The sequence below is a fragment of the Rattus rattus genome, chromosome 5 (assembly GCF_011064425.1).
Source record: "Rattus rattus isolate New Zealand chromosome 5, Rrattus_CSIRO_v1, whole genome shotgun sequence".
NCBI lineage: Eukaryota > Metazoa > Chordata > Mammalia > Rodentia > Muridae > Rattus > Rattus rattus.
In genome coordinates, this window is record NC_046158.1 from 47,276,385 (window position 1) to 47,300,139 (window position 23,755).

The 23,755-nt window shown below is 37.6% G+C and overlaps 1 protein-coding gene across 3 annotated transcripts in view; it reads left to right on the plus strand.

Annotated features, from left to right (window-relative positions):
* Positions 1 to 23,755, plus strand: part of Ubr3 (ubiquitin protein ligase E3 component n-recognin 3) — a 146,080-nt gene that overhangs the window by 90,695 nt on the left and 31,630 nt on the right. For all 3 annotated transcript variants that reach the window (XM_032903454.1, XM_032903453.1, XM_032903452.1), the window contains exons 26-31: positions 915 to 1,048; positions 6,974 to 7,084; positions 11,435 to 11,647; positions 13,812 to 13,948; positions 20,322 to 20,407; positions 23,639 to 23,744. In XM_032903454.1, the coding sequence (XP_032759345.1) occupies positions 915 to 1,048; positions 6,974 to 7,084; positions 11,435 to 11,647; positions 13,812 to 13,948; positions 20,322 to 20,407; positions 23,639 to 23,744 (787 nt within the window). The remainder of the gene's footprint in view (positions 1 to 914; positions 1,049 to 6,973; positions 7,085 to 11,434; positions 11,648 to 13,811; positions 13,949 to 20,321; positions 20,408 to 23,638; positions 23,745 to 23,755) is intronic.

A 23,755-nucleotide genomic window follows, 5' to 3' on the forward strand; every position in this document is an offset into this window, starting at 1 on the left:
CAGTTCCCCCCTCTCCTAAACCCCTTCCCCCTGCTTCCATGAGGGTGTTCCCCACCCACTCACTCTTACCTCAACACCTCTGACATCCCCCTTACACTGGGGCATCGAACCTTGGCAGGACCAAGGGCTTCTCCTCACATTGGTGCCCAACAAGGCCTTCTTCTGCTACATATGTGGCTGGAGCCATGGGTCCATCCCTGTGTACTCTTTGGATGGTGGTTGAGCCCCTGGGAGCTGGGAAATGGAGTCTGGTTGTGTTTTCAAATGAAGTAGCTTGACATGGAATAGGCATAGTCTGGTTGTGTTTACAAATGAAGTAGCTTGACATGGAATAGGCATAGTTTCTAGGGGTTTTTTGTTTGTTTGTTTTTTTGTTTTGTTTTGTTTTTTTTTGTGACATACTTAGGAAATCATCCACCATGCATTCATACTTACATATTTTATTATTATCCTTGTGATGTAAGGGTCTTTACTTCGTAGCCCTGACTGGTCTGGAATTCACAAAGATCTTCCCGCCTCTGCCTCTCAAGTGCTGGATTAAAGGGATGTCCTACCATCTCTGAATATTATTTTAAGAGTGACTGTTGTCAGATCTTGGGCCTTTATTTACTTGATAACTAAACACTTTTTGTTTTGTCCTGAAACTAAGTCACTGTGTAGATCACTGCGTGGCCTCAAACTCAGAGAGAAACATCTGCCTTTGCTTTCTGAGTGCTAGGATTAAGATCTTCAGAACATTTAAATAAAAGAGTTAAACATTAATGATTGACATTTAAATAGAATTAATTTTTGATATTTGAAAAAATTGAAAAATTTTAAATTTACTGTTGGTCGTTGTGGTAGATAACCTGGGTTGTTGTGGTAAATTAGGTGTTTGTATTATTTAATGATCTTTTGTCTCTGTTGCTACTTAGTTTTAGGTCAGTGCCGGGACAATGTTGAGCCAAAAAAGTTGCCTATCACTGAAGAGGAACAGATTTACCCTTGGGACACATGTGCAGCCGTTCACGATGTGAGGCTTTCATTACTGCAGCGTTATTTTAAAGATGTAAGTATTTTATTCTAGAACAGGCTCGATCTTGCTCCTCCTCTTTCCTCCTCTTCCTCCTCCTCCTGCTAATGGTGCTCAGGACTGAATCTAGGGTCTTATCCATACTAAGCAAGATTTACCACTGAGCTACATCCTTGTTTGTTTGTTTGTTTCTATTGTATGTGTGTAACTGTTTTGCCTACGTGTGTGTAAGTGCACCGTGTGTGTGCCTGGTGCCTGTGGACCTCAGACTGGGCTATGGATACTTGTGAGCTACCATGTGGGTGCTGGGAACTGGAACTGGATCAGAGCTCTGTAAGAGCAGCACATGCTCTTAACAGCTGAGCCACGTTTCTAGCCCCTTGAATTGTAATTTTGATGGCAAGATTGATGATGATTTGCCTCCAGAATTTTAGTGTAAACTATTTTTTCCTCTTAAAATGGCATTCTGATTTCAAACCATGAAGTTTAGTTGAAAAATCTTAATAATTAGTATGTGGGTAGTAGCATAATAAATTTCTATTAATAAAAATTAAAAGCAATGTGTGATATATATTTTAAATGTTTATTGTGAAGTCTACACAATTTACTTTAATGAAATAAAGTAGGTATTAAAATAACTTCCTTAGTGTGTGAATTTCTTACCACCTTTTACTGTTATGTAAAGATGCACAGGGTCCATATGGTACTTTTAAAATGTAAAGGAGAGGTAGAGTCCATTAGTCAGTTGTTCCCGGCTTCTGCATAAGCCTTAGCACTCAATAGCACTAGTGAGAGACCTTACCCTGGCAGCAGCAGCTCTTTAACTGCAACATCTCAGTGCAGAGCACTTCCCTACCCGATGTGAGAACATGGCTTCCAACTCCAGAACTGTCCATTCTCATCGTTTTTGAGGAGATTATCAAATAAAATGTCCTCACTTTTGTAGATTAAATCCAATAAACCCTGAATTAGGTAAACATATAGTAGTTTAAAATACTTTAAAAACAAGTGTCATTTTAGTTAACTATAAATTATTGTTTTGATTGCTCTCCAAATAGTTCTTCCTTGCCTGTGTGTTGCACTAGTGCAGACAGAAGACACACTTGCTTACAATCAGCAGTAGCCCAGCCACTTCGCTTCCAATTCACGGAGTGGGGCTGCTGGTGACTTCAGGAGGAGCTTGTGGTTCTAGTCAGGGAGGCATTGTGTATATTAGCACGAGTCTCAGTCCAGTATAGGAAAAGGAAAAGGATTTTTTTTTTTTTTTTTTTTTTTTTTTTTTTTTTTTTTTTTTTTTTTTTTTTTTTTTTTTTTTTTTTTTTTTTTTTTTTTTTTTTTTTTTTTTTTTTTTTTTTTTTTTTTTTTTTTTTTTTTTTTTTTTTTTTTTTTTTTTTTTTTTTTTTTTTTTTTTTTTTTTTTTTTTTTTTTTTTTTTTTTTTTTTTTTTTTTTTTTTTTTTTTTTTTTTTTTTTTTTTTTTTTTTTTTTTTTTTTTTTTTTTTTTTTTTTTTTTTTTTTTTTTTTTTTTTTTTTTTTTTTTTTTTTTTTTTTTTTTTTTTTTTTTTTTTTTTTTTTTTTAAGCTGTGTGCGTTTGGCCAAGCATACTAAACCTCGATTTTCTTATTTGTAAAGGGTGCAAGGGATCTTTTCTGCAGTGACCTTTCTGGTCATAAATGTGAAGTGGCCTTTTTGATAGTTAGGGTAGCTAATTAGGACCTCTCATGTTAGCCTTACAATGCAATTTCGATGACAATGAATGATCATGGGTCTATTTATTTTCAGAGTTTTCAAAGTGAAGGTATGGTTATTTTAAAATGTATTGTGTGTATATCTGCTTTATTGACATCATTATTATTAATGTGTCTGAAAGCATGAATGATGTTTGTGTTTGTGTAGGAGGGGCATGCAGACCATGATGTCTTTGTAGAGGTCAGAAGACAACTTTGGAGTCTATATTTACCCTTACAATTTTTTTTAAAGGTTTATTTTGTTTTACGTATATGAGTGTCTTAGTTACTGCTGTGAGGAAGCAAGACCCTCCAGGCAAGCAGGCTAGATACAAACACCACACATTACACGTGGGAAAAAGGTTTTCTTTTTATTTGGCTTTGTTATTCACCTTTATACATTTGATTGAAAGCGATTCAAATAAAATGCAAAATTTTATGTCAAAAGTGCACCTAATCAGATGGTAACCGATGGTACAAGCAGGGGCTGGAAAGAGATGGCAGCGGTTATGAGCACTTGCTGCTCTTCCAGGACCCGAGTGCAGTCCCCAGCATACATGTCAGCTGGCTCACAACTGCTGTGACTCCACCTCCAAGGATCTAGATAGAACCCTTCTTCTGGCCTCCATGGTGATCTGTGCACCTGCGGCACATACACAGTCACAGACACATACACAGGAATCAAAAGAAATCTTCAGACATGCTGCACAAAAGAACGATCTTACTACATTCTTACCAACAGGGTTCCCCTTGAAAATGTTTATTTGAGGACTGGAGGGATGGCTCAGCAGTCTGCTCTTTGGCTGCTCTTCCAAAGGTCCCAGGTTTAATTCCCAGAATCCACGTGGCAGCTTACAACTGTATTACCTCCAGTCCTAGGAGGTCTCACACACTTTTCTGCCTTCTGCAGACACCAGGCACACATGTGGTGCACAGGAAGCTGCTGTACCTGACTGGTTGGTTCTCCTGTGGGTTCTGGGATCTGAACTGTGTGGCCTATAGGTCCTTTACCTGCTGAGTCATCTCCCAGACCTGAAATTTTTTTTTAAATTTTTAATTCAATCAAAATATAGCCCAGTTCGATAATTGTGAGGAAAAGAGATCTAATAAAAGAAGATTTCTTGGGTATCACTTTCTAAGGTAAAATAGTGCATTTCAAAATAAGTTTGCTTGGTTTTAAATGAAAGGCTCTGAACCGACCTTGACTGTTGTGTTCTTGCATTAATAACTATTAGATTTTTCTCTTGATGGCAATATTTCCGTGTACTTCTGTAGTAGTTATATGGTATGTTTCTTGAACTTGTGCCTGAATGTTGGGGCCAATGTTGATTTTGTATCCTTCTTCAGGGTTAGTCCCTCCTCTCTGGGGAATAGAAACTCCTTTTACTTGTTACTGAATGATTCTAAGACAGAGGGCAGGGCTTTTGGTTAGAATAGACTCCACTCATGGGCAGAAGGGTAACTTGATTGCCACTGATACGGATTATAGAATTTAGCTGTGCATGTTGCAGAACTTACATACAGAGATGCAGTTATGTTAGTAGCATATATGTTTACTGTAGAAACTAGGGCAATGTGACATGGGGGAGAGGGAACCTGAGCCTTGAGTTGATTTTGGACATGGCCTCTATCACAACTTACTGGCCTTAGTAGTATTTTCATTCTTGTCTTTGCCATATTGTCCTGCCATGGCTTCTCTCCCTCTCCCTCCTGTCTCTTCCTCCTTTTCATTCCAGACTCCTCCTCTTCCTTCAGACTTCTCTCCCGCCCATCCTTCCTTCCTTCTCCAATGACAGGCCTCCTCCTATCCTGTACCTGCCCCTCAAATGTATTTTACAAATTCAATGGGGAGAAGGTTCTGGTGAAGTCACCTGAGTACTGACCAGGCAGCTGTCCTTGGGGCAGTGGAATTAGCATCAAAATACAGATAACTCCAGGGCAAATCACAACAAATGAGTGGACGTATAGTCAAAATCTCTCTAAAATATTTTCTCATGACAGTTTCCCTGGACTTTTGACTCTAGCAAACTGAAATAAGGCATCTGTTACAGAGGCCAGTGGCTACTATCTTCAGTTTTAAAGCTAACAACTGGCCAGGGTGGTAGCATGCCTGTGATTGTAGTGCTTCAGAGGTGGAGGCATGAAGATCAAGAGTTTAAGGCCATCATCCTAGGCTATGTAATGAGTCAAGAACAGCCTACATTAGATCCTGTCTCAAAAGTACTTAATAAACAAACAAAACCATTAACCAGTGTTTCTAAAGTTAAGATTATTCATATTTTTTATAATACTGTGCTGAAAAGAACAGCATGTTTATTAACTGACTACTCACTGACTTGGAAATGATGTAGCCCTCAAATCTGTTTCTATTTTAAGGATCTCCAAAACATAAAACAGATGAGCAGGCTTCCTGTTGTTTTTCTGGTTTGTAACAATGGAACCCTGCTTACCTGCTGTGAGTGTTTGGTTTATGCGGCTGCACGGCTTTATCTGGAGAGGCATTTCATACTTGTCTTTCTTTTTATAGCTCTGTATGTGTGTGTGGCTCAAACTCTGGGGAAGTCAGTTGTCTCCTTCCCACTGTGGGTTCTAGGGATTAAACTCTGGTCCTCATACTTGTATGGCAAATGCTCTTCCCTGCTGAGCCATCTTGCTAGCCCCTGTGCAGTATTTCCAACTTTTATGTTCTCATGAAGAATTTTGATTAACTATTGGAACATTGGATTTAAAAACATTTAAAGACCTTGCATTATGATATGTAAATTTCTTTCCAACATTGAAAATGTAAAGATTTACATTATTTTTAAGCATGTAGAAACATTTTTTATGACAGCTTTCAAATACTTGATTATGTGGTCGTCACTCATGTCCCTTGTATCTCATATGACTCTGCCCATCTTATTACTGCAAACCCTACAGGATGAATCCAGGCTTAGTCCTAAATGCTATTTGGCAGATCAAATGCTGAAAATGAGAGAACAGAAAAGGAGAAAGGGAAGGAGCGTTGATTTTTGAAGTCTTTATCTCGTTTATAGTGTGTGATAGGGCTTGGGAACTCATAGTGTGCTGTGCAGGGAAATAAGGGTTGATAGAGAATGACTTAATTTTCTTTTTGACAGTGAGTAAATGCTTCTGGAGTTCTAAATCAAGAGGAAGGAAAGCTTTATTGGGAGGATGATAGTTTTGACATAGTGATTTTATGTTAGCCAAGGGACACTGAACTAGAAATATCTGCTTTCTGGCTTGGGAAAAAAATCTATATATTTTTTCTGTCTGTCCTTCCATCCATCCATTCGTCTGTTCCTCCTCCCTCCCCTCCCCTCCCTCCTCCTTCCCTTCCTTCCTTCCTTCCTTCCTTCCTTCCTTCCTTCCTTCCTTCTTCCTTCCTTCCTTCCTTCCTTCCTTCCTTCCTCCTTCCCCAGGCAAGGCAGCCAGGATTATAGGATGGGGAAATTACTGATTCCATAGCAGGTGCAGTTTCAGTGATGAGAGTAGCACTTCTGTGGAGTACAAGCGTCCCTTCAGTATAAACAGGGGAGGGTAAGAGAGACAAGGGAGAGAGGTCTGAATTCCAAAATGAAACTGTTGATGCAGAAGTGGAGAGGCCAGTGCACATATGAACTGACCAGCAGCAGTGGAGTCAGCGCAACAATACATTTTCTGTATGAACGCGTGTGTGCATGTGCCCACCCAACGGTTGATGTTGGGTGCCTTCCTCAATCACTCTGTGACTCATGGTCTGAGATAGAGTTTCTCACTGAACCTGGAACTCTTCTCTTGAGTTTAGCTCCAGGATGCAGCTGCCTATGTCTTTATTCCCAGTGTAGGAGTACAGTCATGTCCTGCTGTACCTAGCTTGACATAGGGACTGAGTCTGAACTTAGGCCCTTATGTTTTTATGGAAGGCATTTTACGGACTAGCCTTTAAACTATAATGTTGTGAACTTACATGTTATGGGATAGAAAACGTATTGTCTATGATATTTATTCTCCTTTATTGTAAGTTTGGATATTTGGAGACTAAAACTTACAGTATTCTAATTTTAAAGATCTTGCTTTAGGGCTATCATTTGTTAATTTATATCAAAATGCTAAAAAAAAAAGCTACAAACTATGTTTTAGGATATACATAGAAACATGGCAAGTTTGATTGAATGTATCTCAATATATTCATAATTATTTTTTATGTTAGTAATTCTTTAAAATTAATTCTTTGTCTTTTATTTCTCTTTGAAGAGTTCTTGCCTTTTGGCAGTATCAATTGGCTGGGAAGGAGGTGTTTACGTACAAACTTGTGGCCACACGTTGCACATAGATTGTCATAAGTCCTATATGGAATCATTACGGGTAAGTTGATTAGAAGAAAATTGAAAGGTGCCTGTTACCTTCGCAGGTATTATTGTTTGTGTACCATACACATCAGTCTGAGGGATTGTTATTTTATCTTTGGCAGCCGACTCCTGTGCCTCCCCACTGTTGTTCTTAGTCTTGATTGTTGTTGCTCTGCAGTGCTAAGCTCCATTGCCTTATGGGTCATCTTGTCACGTGATCACCCTGTCTTATTTTCACTGTCTTCAGCACTTTTTTTTCTCCTTTTATTGGATATTTCTTTATTTACGTCTCAAATGTTATTCCCTTTCCTGGTTTCCTGTCCATAAGCGCCCTTCTTCTATAAGGGTTGTTCCCCCCTCCCCCCACATTCCCTTACACTGGGGGCCCAACTTTGGCAGGACCAAGGACTTCTCATTCCATTGTTGCCCAACAAGGCTATTCTCTACTACCTATGCAGTTGGAACCCTGGGTCAGTCCATGTATATTATTTAGGTAGTGGTTTAGTCCCTGGGAGCTCTGGTTGGTTGGCGTTGTTGTTCTTATGGGGTTGCAAGATCCTTCAGCTCTTTCAGTCCTTTCTCTAATTCCTCCAATGGGGGTCCCGTTCTAAGTTGAATGGTTTGCTGCTAGCATTGACCTCTGTATGACATGCTCTGGCTGAGCCTCTCAGGAGACATCTATATCCGGTTCCTGTCAGCGTGCACTTCTTAGCTTCATCCATCTTATCTAGTTTTGGTGGCTGTATATATATGAGCCACATGTGGGGCAGGCTCTAAATGACCATTCCTTCAGGCTCTGCTCTAGACTTTGCCTCCCTATCATCTCCTATGAATGTTTTTGTTGCCCCTTTTACTAAGGAGTAAAGCATCTGCATTTTGGTCATCCTTCTTCTTGAGCTTCATGAGGTCTGTAGATTGTATCTTGGGTAATTCAAGCTTTTGGGCTAATGTCAACTTATCAATGAGTGCATACCAAGTGTGTTTTTCTGAGATTGAGTAACCTCACTTAGGGTGATATTTTCTAGTTCATTCCATTTGCCTATGAATTTCATGAAGTCATTGTTTTTGATAGTTGAGTAGTACGCACGCCATTTTGTAGATGTACCACATTTTCTGAATCCATTCCTCTGTTGAAGGGCATCTGGGTTCTTTCCAGCTTCTGGCTATTATAAATAATGCTGCTATGAACATAGTGGAGCATGTGTCTTTGTTGTGTGTTGGAGCATCTTTTGGGTATATGCCCAGGAGAGGTATAGCTGGGTCCTCAGGTAGTGCAATGTCCAATTTCCTCAGGAACCTCCAGACTGATTTCCAGAATGGTTGTATCAGTTTGCAATTCTACCAACAATGGAGGAGTGTTCTTCTTTCTCCACTTTCTTGCCAATATCTGTTGTCACCTGAGTATTTGAATTTAGCCATTCTGACTATTGTGAGGTGGAATATCAGGGTTGTTTTGATTTGCACTTCCCTGATGACTAAGGATGTTGAGCATTTCTTTAGGCACTTCTCAGCCATTTGATATTCCTCAGCTGAAAATTCTTTGTTTAGCTCTGTACGCCAGTTTTTAATAGGGTTATTTGGTTCTCTGGAGTTTAACTTCATGATTTCTTTGTATATTTTGGATATTAGCCCTCTAACAGTTGTAGGATTGGTAAAGATCTTTTCCCAATCTGCTGGTTGCTGTTTTGTCCTAATGACAGTGTCCTTTACCTTACAGAAGCTTTGCAGTTGTATGAGGTCCCATTTGTTGATTCTTGTTCTTAGAGCATAAGCCATTGGTGTTTTGTTCAGGAAATGTTCCCCAGTGCCCATGTGTTCGAGATGCTTCCCCACTTTTTCTTCTATTAGTTTGAGTGTATCTGGTTTGATGTGGAGGTCCTTGATCCACTTGGACTTAAGCTTTGTACAGGGCAATAAGAATGGATCGATCTGCATTCTTCTACATGCTGACCTCCAGTTGAACCAGCACCATTTGTTAAAAATGCTATCTTTTTTCCATTGGATAGTTTTAGCTCCTTTGTCAAAGATCAAATGACTATAGGTGTGTGGGTTCATTTCTGGGTCATCTTCAGCATTTTTAACCTTTACATATTTCCTTGTTCATTAGCTCTTTCCTAACCCCACTTTCTTGTACTGAGCATAGTTTATCTTTATTCCCAGGCATTAGTCAGCTTCTTTTGATTTTAGATATAGAAGAAGTAAACTAGAAGATGGTAAAAAATCATAAAACTAAGTGGTTATGCAAACAAGATTTCCTATTTCAGAGACTGAGATTATGTCCATGGCCTATAAATACATTTACTAATTTAGGTTCCTGCTTTCATCGTTTCTCTCCTGTTTGCCACAGCAGTTATACCAAGTCTGCCATCCAGTACCCAGACATTTTAATCTTAAATCCTAAGAACTCAACCCCCCATCCCCCAGCCTTTGTTTCTTCTGATGAAATCCATGTGTGTTCACCACACATTCCCTTCTCTCCTTACATTTACAGTACAATTAATTCCCTAGTAAGGGACTGTATCCTACCTGTCCCTTCCTTTCTGCTTCTTGGGATAGAAGTCACTCCTGCTTCTGCTGAGGAGATCCTCCCCTTGTGTGCTGTAGAGGTCCTTTGTCTATAGCCCTGCAGAAGTCGTGGTCGCTTGGTTCAGAATCCTTCCCTTGACCTTGCATACAGCTGAAGTCTTTTTCGGTCTTTCAGTTCATCTTCCTAAAAACATTTCTACTATAAAGGTGAATTTTCTTTTTATTGGTTTCTAACTCAGAAGCATTTCTCTCTTTCCTGCTCTTCATTGTTCATTCCCTAGCCAGGATCCTATTGGTTGTTCTTGAGAACCATGTGGCATTAATCTACCTTCATTATTCCCACTAATATTTTGTGTATGCCCTCTTTTGACTTCTTTGTGATTGCTTTCAATACTGATTTCCTTACTCTATTTCATTCACTCCCTTCTTAAAATATGTCCGTGGTTTGCCAATACTTTGCTGTTTTCCTCTTGATAGGATGAACCTTACTTTATCTCTTAGTGCCATTCATGTGCTCACTCCATGGTCTGAGTTTGCCTGTGGTCTCTGCTGTGCTCTCATCAATTCAGGACTAATAAGCTAATGAACTAGTTATCCTAACTTCAGCTCGATGTATGATCAAGGGAAAGATTCTGAATGAGGCAGACTGAAACACTTTTATATACTGAAAAAGGACAGGAGAGACAGCAAAACACAGAAAGAAGATGTTACCTACCAAGTGACCAAGGCTTCCGCAGTGCTGTAGACCAAGGACTCCTACAACACACACGGGGAGGCTGCTTCTCAGCAGAAGCAGGAATGACTTCTGTTCCAAGAAGCAGAAAAGAAGGAACTGGCTAGGATACAGTATTAATAAGCTAATTAATAACTAATAAATGGTCCTTAAGCATATCATGCATTTCAATAACTATTTTGTGTCTAGAGTATTGTAGATTCTGGGATGAATCTTGGGGACACAACAATAAATAAGACAGATCCTTTATTCAAGAATTTATGGTGTGTGTTTGTTACTTTTCTCATTGTGTGATGAGATACCTCACAAAAGCAATAGAAGGCAGCAAAGAAGGGAGGGAGGGAAGGAAGGAAGGAAGGACAAGAGACGGATGGGTGGACTTCTTTGGCTCATAGTTTGAGAGTACAGTAGAATGGCAGCAGGAACATGAGGCACTGAACATACTGATTCCCAGACAGGAAGCAGAGAGAGACAAGAACTTGCTTTCCCCCCTTCTTTTTTCCCAGTTCAGACTCTAGTCTGTGAAATGTTGCTGCTCCCATTTAGAGTGGGGCTCTCATCTCTGTTGAATCAATCTAGAAACTCCCTCAGATGCATGCCTAGAAGTTTGTCCCCTAGGTGATTCTGGATCTGTTAAATTGACAGTATTTGGTGGACAAAGTGCTAACTGATTTAAAGTATACACAGGGTATAGTGACCATCTGAAGTGTGCCCGAACATTTGATGTAGTAGGTACCTTTGAATCATTTAAATCTGTATATCCAAAGACCTAGTGAGAAACCAGGTTGTAAAGGGCTTTGTGGTCCATGTAAATAAATAATTGAGATTTTATATAGCTTTCTCAGAAAAAAGATATTAAATGTTTGCTTATACAGAAAAATATTGTGGTATTAAGAAAGGATAGTGTCTTGCATGTGATTATGACATAATGCTGTATTATAAGAAGTGCTTTGTTAACCATGACAACTAAACCAGAGACTTTATTTTTTGTGACACTTTAGAGATGCCTTTCTTTGTATGGTATGCCAGTTTACTGTAAAATATGGTAGTGTAATTTGTGTTTACTACAAATGTTTGAATCAGATATCTCTTTATTTCATCTTTCAGAATGACCAGGTTCTTCAGGGCTTCTCAGTGGACAAAGGAGAATTCACATGTCCGCTCTGCAGACAGTTTGCTAACAGCGTTCTTCCATGTTATCCTGGAAGCAATGTGGAAAATAACCTTTGGCAACGCCCTAGTAACAAAAGCACACAAGATCTCATAAAGGAAGTGGAGGAGCTGCAGGGACGGCCGGGAGCTTTCCCAGTAAGCATCAGTGTAAGGCAGAAATATCCTGGCTAACTTATTAACTTTGTCTGTTTTTCAGTCTCCCTCCCTCCCTCCCTCCTTCCCTCCCTCCCTCCCTCCCTCTAGTCCCATTTCTTCCCTGCTCCCTACAGTCTTTTCTTTTTTTCCTAAATTACCCTGGACCTTTGTACATTTAGTAGAAATTGATTTTTACAGTTCATATCTTCTGTCTGTGCTTATTGAATAGCAGAATGAAAATTGTAGAAGGAATTATGAGATGCTATGCTTTTCTTTAGTCAGAATCACTATAATTTTAATGTATTAGGACTGTCTTCCAGATCATGAACTTCAGTTCTGTCCTAGTCAGGGTTTCCATGCTGTGATGGACACCGTGACCAAAAGCAAGTCAGGGAGGAAAGGGTTTATGTGGCTCACACGTCCACATCACTGTCCATCACGAAAGGAAGTCAGGACAGGAGCTGACACTGAGGCCATACAGGGTGCTGCTTATTTGCTTGCTCCCCATGGCTTGCTTAACCTGCTCGCTCACTCTCTCGCGCTCTCTCTCTCTCTCTCTCTCTCTCTCTCTCTCTCTCTCTCTCTCTCTCTCTCTCTCTCTGGGGACAGGTTTCTCAGTATAACTACCCCAGGCTGTCCTGGACTTGATGTAGAGGATGGCCTCAAACTCACAGAGATTCGCCTGCCTCTGCATCTGGAGGGCTGGCCCCTTCTCCCCCACACCCCAATCACTAAGTAAGAAAATGCCCTACAAGTTTGCCTGTAGCCTTATCCCTTGGAGGCATTTTTTCCGATTGAGGCTCCTTCCTCTCTGATGACGCTAGCTTGTGTCAAGTAGACACACAGCCAGCCAGCACAAGCTTAAGTATGGTTAGGCTCTTTAGATGTTGGGATATTTACAAATAAAGCAGAGCAAAGGCATACTTGTTATTTTGCTTTTTTAGCGATGAATAGATTCCAAGAATGGCATCAGTAGATAATTTTGCCATTGTGATGTTCTGTGTGAACATCAGAATGTATTTATACAAACCAAGTGGCTTTGGTGTCTCTAGGCAATATAATTTTAAGGGACCACCAAAGTATATGTGGCCTATTGTGTACCATGACTCTATCTCTGTCTCAATGTACAAATATAATATAGCATATAAGTATCAAATATAATGTTTGAAAATATATCGTTATTATATTGAGATTCAGCTTGATAGCCTGAGTTCAAGTCCTAAGGATCCTAAGTAGACAACTAAGGTGCCAGGCAGTCCTCTGGCCTCTCTACGTGTGCTGTAGCACGCGTGAGCCCACTCGTGTACATGTATGCATGTGTCCACATGCCAAGTGAACGCAATAAAAATTAACAACTCTCACACACATCTTTATTTATGTGTGTGTATTAGAAAATGCTACGTGACTGTTCACTACAAGTTCGTCTTCTGTAATGTGAATTGGCTAATTGATTCTGTTTTTTAATCCCCATCAGTAGGATTTGTGTGGTTTAAGTTCTTAATATATTTTACCTATAGTGTAGACTTTTGTTACAGTCCCTAAAGGCTGTGACATACTTTACTACTACTCTACCATGCCTGCCATTCTACTTTTTTGTAGTGTTGAGAATTGAACTTAAGGCTTCTCACATACTAGGCAAGTGCTCTGCCATGAAACTAAGCTTTTGAAACAAAACTTTGGACACTAAACCATCCAGATTACATCTTGGCATTTACTTTCTCAAATGAAGACTACCTTTAGAATCTGAGGGGCTTTTGGTGTGTAAATTTTATTTAAAATTTCCCTGAAAGTAAAGGACATTGATACTATATTTCTTTGAAAACTCAACTTAAATAAAGTCATCATTTTTAGAAACATGGAAGTGATTCTAAAATATTATTTAGCATTATGTACTCATTAGATTAGACTAGAGTTTGTATTGTTAACTCAAAATAATAATTCATAATTGGGTTTTATCATAATTGGATATTATCAGTTGCCATTCAGAATTTGAATAAGATAGATTCAGTTTTGATTGATTTTTCTTTGTGCACTAAATTGTGCAAAGTTGTTCATGTTCCATCTCCTTTGATTTAATGTGAATTTTCTAGTATGTTTATATGTCAAATATTTCAGTTTTAAGCTGTTATTAAAGAGAATTAATATAAGTTTTATATGTATGTTCCCTTTTTTATAGTCAGAAACCAACTTAAGTAAAGAAATGGAGTCTGTAATGAAAGATATAAAAAACACCACTCAGAAGAAATACAGAGACTATAGCAAGACCCCAGGCTCGCCAGACAATGACTTTCTCTTTATGTACTCTGTTGCTAGGTAGGTATGTGTAATAGATACTAGTATTTCCTTAGTATTAGTTTTTTATTGTTTAGTGAATCTTTGTTTTATGTTACCATTTGTATTTGTGTAAAGAAAGGTTATGTATCTTTAATGTTGGTTAAGAGTCTAGCTAGTTTTATAGCCTCCCAGGAGGTTATTTCCTGAAGTTATTTTTAAATTACTTGATACACAATTTGGCTGCTGTTGAACATCATGGAACATAAGGGGAAAGTATATTATTAATACTTGGGGCAGATAAGTCCCTTAACATATGGCATTTTATGTATGATGGAGTCTTGTTAAGTGCTTATGCCGAGAACTAAAACCTCATGTTATATGCCTTCATTACAGAAATGAAAGCTGCAGGAGTGGAACTTGTTTTTTGTTTACATGAACCAAGTGAGGGCTCTCCTGGTGTTAGGAGATGCCAGGTGGTTTAGAAAGCCAGCGAAGGCAGACAAAACAAGCAGCCAGGTGCGCTAGCCTCTGCCTTTGGCTGGCAGACTCAGGGAAACAGCGCTCGTTTCCATCTTCTGAGTTAGGGAATTAGCCGAGTTGCTAAGTAGCTGGATCATCCAATGCACACATCTAAGCAGGACTTCTGGAGAATGTCTGAAAGTGGAGAGCCGTAAAAGAGGGAAACAGGGAAGAAGGAGGTATATACAGCTAGACATGAGCAAACGCCCTGCTGAAGCCGGCACTGCACAGCCGTGTCTGTCTTTGTAGCACACTTCTTATTTTGTTCAAATAGTAGTGTGCTTGGTAAGATTTAGAGAGATGATGGGACCTGAAGTCATCCAACAACTTTACTGGCTGGACTTCTGATCATTTGAGTCAGAATTCAGTGGTTTTGTTTTTTCAGTTAGTCATCTTCTTGTCTTGTGTTTACCTTCCATAGGCTGTGTTCTGTTTTTAAACTCTTTGCCCCACTCCCATAGCAGTGCCACAGAACAGTAAGTGAAAGAGTCTGTGTAACCTTTAAACCCAGGGAAGTGGATCCAGACTGAGAAGGAGTTCAGCCAGCAAGTTAGAGCCTGAGAGGAGGAACCGCACTCCTCAGTCTGAAATCATGAGTGCTGGATCCAGGTTGATGTAGAAGTATCTGTACTCTAGAAAATGACTTCCATTCCATGTGTTCCTAGGCTGTCGTGTAGCTAGAATGCTTTTTTGGTTTTGTTGGGTGGTGAGGAATATAATTATTATTTTGTTTCTGGGGAGTTACTGATTATTGCATGCTTATAAGTAAATATGCTTATAAAACTAAATTTAATATAAGTTAATGTTACTAAGGATCTAGGATCATGCATAGCTTCTATATAATATAGAATTATAATATAGAAATTCAGTTGAATGCAGATCAACTGCTGTACTTAGACACACACACACATACACACACACACACACACTCTCTCTCTCTGTCTGTCTCTCATCTCTCTTGTGTATTATGCCTTCAGTTCCACTAGAGTTGGCATTACTGGGAGATCCTGAGATCGTGATTGAAAGGGAGTGGTCAATACATGGAATTTTCTTGTAATATGACAAATTAAATAATTTCATTAAAGTATAATTCGACTGAAATTTAGGTCCTTGTTTTTGCCTTAAAATAGAAATAGCTTATGAAAAGGTTATAGTAACAATATGTTTCTCTCTCTTATAGAGAAGCAAGAACAGGGTCAGATGCTAAAGGTACAGGGAGAGAAACAGAAAAGTTATACTACCATCCCACCCTTCTCTGAACCCTAATAATAAACTAAAACAGTGAGACAGTGATTATTTGATTAGAATAATCAAACACGTACAGTCTCACAGTGAGCTTGCAGTCCCCCCTAAGTCTCACTTAGCTCTTTTGAAGAAAACAAATGAAGGCCAAAGTGACTCAAAATTTAAATCTGAATGAAGAAAAAAAGTTTTCGTCATATAGAGTAGAACATAATGCCAAGATTCAATACTAGGCCTTTATCTCACTCTAAAATGCAACTTGTTTCATTATTTAAATATTTAAATCCTATGAAATATGTTAGTGCCTACCTTTCAGAAAAATATTTCTGAAACTATTAACTATTTATGAAAGAAGTTGCAATTCAATTTTATTCAAGTAAGTATTTACGAAATAAGTTGTAATTCAAACTTACTTTGAATTACTTAATTTTTAATTCTTTGTGATTCCCAGAACTTGAAGATACATTTATATTTGGCATTTTAGTAGGACACAGTTCTGGTTTTTGAGTTGAATTTCTCCTTTGTAAGTAATTTTGTTTGTTCTTCAGGGAGCATAAAATTTTGATATTTGGGAAGTGAATGTTCCTTTTGGTGACTGGAGAACTTAGTATTTTGATGGAAAGCGTACATGTCTTTGTTTTTTAATTTGATTTACATGAGCACCCTTTTGAAAAAAAATTGAAGGCAACAGAAGGAAACTGTATTTTTGAAAATTATTTCTCAAATTAACCATACCAACTTTATACATTTCAACCTATTTCTGAAATTTTTGTTCTATTACAAATATTAGTCATGAAAATGGATTATGAAAAGATTATACTGGGTAAGAAGGCTTCCTCTAGTATTCGTTCACTACTGCATTACTGAAACTAAGGAAACAAGACTTTGAGTACTTGATTTTCCCACCAAGGACTTTTGTATCTAAGTCACAAACACGTTAGAGATGTTGGTCTATAGCTCTGTGTGTGTAACTGTGAGGACATGGAAATGGTAGAGAGAAGACACAGACAGGAGCCTTTGAGATGCAATCATGAATGGATTGGTATTCAGTAGAGTGAATATATATCTTTATACTCTGTATCGTAAGTCTAGATCTTTAAAAGTAGTTATGTTGAAAACTAGAAGAGTACTTCCTAAAATGCCAAGTAATGATGGCTTTTATAAGAAGCACTGGCTTCTCTGCACATGCTGAGTGCACAGTTCTGAGCTAAGCAATCCTTCCCTCTCAGCTTCCTGAGTAGTAGGGACTGCAGGCCTAGGCCTCCATACCCAGTGTCAAACTGAACTCTTTTAGTCTTTTGCTTTTGATTTAAAATACTTTTTGAAGTAATGTTCCCCTTAAAAACAGCCTGCCTGCCCCACTTCTTTCTCTTTTGTTGTTGCATTTAAGGATTGTAAGGATCAACAAAAGGAGATCAACTACAAATCAATAAATAAAGGTGTGTGTGCAGTATGTGTGTGTGTGTGTGTATGTGTGTGTGTGTGTGTGTGTGCCTCCCCCACTTGTGTGTGTGTGTGTGTGTGTGTGTGTGTGTGTGTGTGTGTGTGTGTGTGTCTGTGTCTGTCGCCTGCAGTTGATGTGGAGTCTCTTCTTCAGTCACTTAACCTGGAGCTTTCTGTTTAGGTACCTCACTAGCCCCTTGCTCTGGGATTCTCTCCAGTTCCTGAATGCTGGGCTTTCAGAGAGTCTAGTAAATCTTTCTGGCCTTGCGTGGGTGTAAGAGTTCTGCTTGCAAGGCAAGCATCATACCCACTGAGCCATCTTCCCAGTCTGACCATGGCTCTTTTTTGTTTGGTTGGTTGTTTTTGTTTTTTTTTTTAATACATCATATTGGTAAGTATCATTAGGGATTTAGATACTAAGTCATGGTTGCTTAGGCAACATTGTATGTAAACAGAATAAAATAGGTTCTACAAATGTTGTATTGGTAAAATGCTATAGAACTTCAAAAGGGAATATAAAAAAATTAAAACAAAGTGTATGAAATATCTATTTTCTCTCTCAGAAAGGCTTCTTAGAAGAGTTATGTCCTCATTCTAGGCTGGCAACCCAACAGAATAACTTTCTCAGACAATGAAGTGGCTGGTTCAAGGCCTCAGATCTGTTCTCTAAAATCTTTATACTTTCTATTGTTCCAGTTTGGTTTGATTCTCATTCTCTGTCTCTGTCTCTGTCTCTGTCTCTGTCTCTGTCTCTCTCTCTCTCTCTCTCTCTCTCTGTGTGTGCGTGTGTGTGTGCATGCACACACATATATTTGTTCTGTTTTTTTTGTGGTTGTGTGTGTATATGTATGCCTGCACATTTGGTTTTTTTCTGGTTGTGTGTGTATATATGTATGCTGCACATTGTTTTGTGGTTGTGTGTGTATATGTATGCCTGTACATTTGTGGTTTATGGTTGTGTGTGTATATGTATGCTGCACATTTGTGGTTTGTGGTTGTGTGTGTATATGTATGTGGTTGTGTGTGTATATGTATGCCTGCACATTTTTGTTTCAAATTATTGCCCTAAAAATAACAGGAAGAAGGGGAATGTAAGAGGAGCACAGACTTTGGACATGGATAAAGGGGCTGATGTTTCTTTAAAGGACTTCTTAATGCTTGGTGTATCTAAGTCTCCAGTGATAGCTTTCTACAGTCTTGTCATTCTTTGAAATGTAGAGGTTTTTCTCTGCTGCCAAATTCAGTGGGTATGTTTGTGGTAGAAAGTATAGAAAATAGAATTTACTTTTTTTCAAGAACAAAAAACATAAAAAGTTCACTCCCAAATTATGCTTATTTTTGTATTATCCATTCAGGAAAGAAAAGCAGATTGCTGTGATTTTTCAACAGTGGAATGTAATAGACAGGGGAAATGCCCACTTGGATGGCTTAGTCTAGTGAGTCTTAAAGTTTGGGTGGAAATGAAGCAATGCAATGTTGATGGTTAGGGCCTCTGACATTGATTTTTTTTTTAAATTCTAAATATTATGCATTAACTTTTTGTTTAGTTTTACAAAATGAAATAGAAATGTTGCATAGATCTTCCAGTCATATTTTAAAATAATGTCAGACTTAATAGATTTATTTTCTTTAGAGTAAAATTCATAATAACTTATTTGTCATTCTTTAAAGTATATTTGGTGGTCCAATAAACAGAACTGTTGTTATAATTTAGTGACATTTTTATAAATATAGTGAGATGAAAGTTGACATTCTAGTTCTGACATTGATTTGTAAGATTTGTTTGTGTATTTGGTTGGTACTTTAAAAAGTGCTATCTAGGAAATCATAGTTTTTATAAGAGAATATAGCCATTAATTTTTTTCTACAGATTAGGCAACAGAAGATTTGTGAAAACAAAATATATTGATCTCATTTATATTCCCTTGATGAAGGAACACATGCTGGTCTCCGCGCTCGCTTTCTGTCCACTAATATGAAATCCTTGTCCCTGCTTCCTTGCTGGTAGGTTTTTAGAAGTTCAGTGAGCATTGCAAATCGCCTGAAGGGTGGAAAATTCCCTTGTCACACAGATGCCCTTATCAGCAGCAGCCAGATGGAGCTCTGAGCAGGACCATTACCCATGTTAAAGTGCATCTTCCCCACCCTGAGAAGAAGATGAAACATCCCGTTAGAAATGGGTGGCAGATGTACAGACGCAGGAATATTAATCTCCTAAAGTTTGTGTATTATACGTGAAATATCATTTTGAAATATAGTCAAACCCAGTTTAAATGTTTTGTTTTAAATAGGATATAGTCCTTTTTGAATTTGCAGCAGAGTAGGCTCGTAGCCTCACCTATCTTTAAGGTGGGGCTTTCCTTAGCATACTTTGGTTATAAACTAGTTAATTCAGTTTTGTCTGTTGAAAATAAATATTTAAGGTGATATGGTTGAAATACAGCACAGTCGAAGTATAACTCAAATTTTATTTTTTATTTTGGTAAAATTGTTCTATTGTTACTCTGAGTATTTCGGTTTTGTATAGGTTTGCTTTTTGAAACATCAGTTTACTCGTAGTTGCTCTTTGGTAAGCTAATAAATGCTAAATGCCTTGTAATTTCAGATGTTTGTGAGCAGTGCTGATCTTTACCACTATCAATAGTCACACAGCATATTTTAATAGAACTGAAATTGTAGCAATCCATAAAAGAGACCATGATTAATTATGTGTTGATCATAGTCACTTCAGTGTTGGTGGTTTTGTTTCATGATACTAATTTCCAGATACCATCTAATCTCCAATGAATGAAAACCATTTCCTTGTTAGAAACATCAGTATGCCTTGTATTTTTTTAATGACAGTAATTATCTACCTGGTGGCTGACAGTTGAAGTACATATTTTTCATTAAATTTATATATAGGCTTATAAAGTATGTTGCAGGAATTTTTTTTGTTGTTAAGGCCCAGTTTTTAGTTTGCAAGTGACTGAGACTGCAACAATTACATAGTTGTATGTGTAATTCTTTTACAGGTTTAAATTTAAACATCTAGGAAAGATGGATAAATTGTTACTTTTTAATTGCTAAGTATAAGAAAAAAAATAAGACTGCATAAACTGTGCTTTTGCAAATAATAAGGTTGAAGGGTATTCTCCACCTTGATTGAAGTTTTATCAGTGCAGTCTCCCTAGCCCGTGACTGAGAGACGTCAATGCTTTGCTTACAGAACCAATTTAGAGCTGGAGCTGATTCACAGAGGAGGCAGCCTGTGCTCAGGCGGTGCAAGCACGGCTGGGAAGAGGTCTTGTTTGAGTAAGTGCTGAACACTGCTACATTTTACAGGATTTCTATCTGTGTCAGTTTGGAAAGTCTGTATAGGCAAAGTGGTCATTCAGTGTTTTGTTTTCTTTCAAATTCTGTCCATATAGTTCAGTTTTCAAAGTAATAAATGTTCAAAATGCTGCTATCCTTAGAAAAACAATATGGCTATTCAGCCTTTTTTATATTGTGATTGATCAGCAATATAAATGTCTAATTGATCAGATTACATAAATGTATTATTCTTAGGAATAAAAAAGGTTTTGAAAGAAATTTTACTTTGAGTTGCTTAAAATATAGTTTTATAAAGATAATTATATATATAATTACATAATTATATATATGCTATATTGTTGCTATTAATGAAGAGATTTACTATATTTTGCTATATATGTATTAAATATATTAAAAGACCACCTGTTTCCTTTATATGCTTTACATTATAGATATAATTCTTTAACACCATTAATAAAGATATCAAGAGAGGCTTAATTTACAGCTCAGACTAGTTTTTTTATGAACATGACTTTTCATACCTGTTTAGAGAATTGATGTGAATACCTGGAATGATATCACTTAATGTCACAATATAGTTCATTATTAGTCCCGAATTGGTAGAGTTGAAATGTTACCTCAGGTACTGGCATAGGAATTAAACTTGTTTAGAATACATAGTATATTTGAAAATGAATATATTTCATAAAGCAAAATAAAATCTAATAGCAAATATAAGCCTTTAAAATATATATATATATAAATTTAAACCAGATATAAATAAAAAATATATATTTATACATATATATGTATATATATAAAATTTTGCAAAGGTATGTATTAGGGTTGATTTAAAAGCAAAATACCTAAAATTTTGTACCATAAAAATACAATCATGAAAATTTGATAGTTATTTATACATTTTTTAATGTTTATAATAGATTTAGATATTATTTATTTTGGATATTATTATTATTATTATTTATTTATTTTGGGCTACCACTTGATTTCTAGAATAAAATTCAAGGAACTGTTTTTTTTTGCTGAGTGTTTAGTGACCTCTAATGTACGCATTTAGACGCTCTGTGGTATAATAATGTTTTAAATGGGCAACTGTTAAGATGAAGAAAGTGTGGTTTATACTTTGAGTTAGTACATAGGACAGTTAAATAAGTTTTAATAGTTTTGGTACTATTCTAGAAAGTGTTGTTTAGAAGGTTTTCAGTAAAGGATTTGGGGAGTTTTGTACACTTTTCTTCTGAGACTTACATTAATTCAGAGGCTTAGAATTAGTGAATTTATACATAATCTTGACATGAGGGAATAAAATTCCAGTGGCTTTTTCCTCAAGTTCTTTGGCTTCCGGTTTTTCTCTCTTTTTAACCACTGACTTCCCTTGGTCCTGAGGAGCATCACCTGCAGGCATCTGTAGCAACTTCCTGTCCAGTGCTGCTCCTGTTCCTAAGTCAGACCCTGAGGTCTCCCTGTCTACCAGGTCTGCCAGACACAGGGCACTGTGTACAGCACATGCCTGGCTCTTGGCCTTGATTATAAGATGAGTGGTTGCCTGTGACTGTTGTTGTAGGAATTTTAAGGGTGGGGATCATTTCTATATGGAACCAGTGACGCTTTCATGGACATGGCATTTCAACAAGGCTTTGAAAGGTAATGAGAAAGCCTCTGTTGCAAATTAGACAAAAACTTCATATCCATATGACTTCAATAGATGTAGGACCAAACTAATGTAAAAATTAAGGTATAACTTTTTATTAAGAGAAAGTTTTTATTAATGTTCTGTTTATTTCATTAAAATGATTGAAAAGTAGATATGAAACTCCATAGATTCTGGTGACATTAAAGCAGACTTTGAGGTTTTTCTTTGCCAGAAGTAGAAATTGTTGAAGCCATTGGAAGGGTTATACTGGGTAGTTATTAGTATCAGAGCATCGTGTGAAGGACAATTATCTCTTGGCAGGAAAATAAACTCTCTTGTGTACCTAGCTCTGAGACTTTCTGCTTATTACTGTAGCTGAGAAGCCACAGTTTGCATCTCAAGTGGATTCTATGATTTCACCAAGATTAAATTCTGGACACTAGGAGTCTAGCTCAGTGGTAGAGCACTTCTCTGGCATGTTCCAGGCTCAGCACCACAAACACAACAACACAACAACAACAACAACAACAACAACAACAACAAAATGGAACACAAAACTAGTCTAAACTTTAGTCAAACAGCTTTGATTTGTGAAGTTCTAACCTAATGTAGATATAATTCATGATCTATACTAAATAACTTCTGTCTGTGTATGCTATTTACAACAGCAATTTAAAATGTATAGACAACTTAAAATAGTTTAATTGTTCAAAGAATGAAGACCTGGAAGGAGAGATTCTCCACAGAAGAACTTCACTTTTATCTGCACTGCTAGGATATCTTGTCCATAATACCCAGCCAGGTATGGAGTTGAAGGCAGCAAATTGGAGTTAGGAAAAGACTACAGGACCAAGAAGTACAAACAGGCATAGCTGCAGCATGAAGTGGAGGTAAAGCAGATCTATAGCAGATGAGGAAAGCGACCACTTCTGAGAAAGGGTTGAGCATAAGGACATGTTTAGATTCTATGAGGCATCATGGGAGTTATGGTTAGAGCACTGTAGAAGGGAATGAAGCGGTTGTAGCTTATGATGGCCAATCTTGGTTTGCCGGTTATGTTTTGTCAACAGGACACAAACCTAGACATGTCTGGAAAGAGGGGCTCTTAATAAGGAACATTTCTTCATAAGGTTGGCCTATAGGCAACTCTGTAGGCATTTTCTTGATTAGTGCTTGATGTTGGAGGGCCCAGCTCATTGGGGCAGTGGAGAGATGGTTCTGGATGGTTTATGAAAGCAGGTTGAACAAGCCATGGAGAGCAGGCCAGTAAGTAGTGTTCTTCCATGGCTTCTGCGTCACTTCCTGCTTCCAGGTTCATGCCTTGACTTTTTTCACTGATAGAGTGTTACCTGAGAGTTTTAAGATAAACCCTTTCTTCGCCAAAGTAATTTTGTTGCAGCAAGAAAAACCTAAGCAAGACAAAGGGTAAACTTGATTAACTATAATGACTGAACAAATTAAAAGGATCAAATTTCCTTAATAAAGCTACTCAAAAAAGTAACTAAAACTTGAGAACATTTTGTTCTGGAAGAATTGTATCAACTTTCTCATTAGTGTTTTTCCCCCACTTCATTTAGATCAGCTGTTCCATGTATTAGCTTTGCACATGCGGCTTTATACCATTGACTCTGAGTATAATCCATGGAAAAAACTCACCCAGCTAGTGGAAGATATGAATTCACAGTAAGTATCAT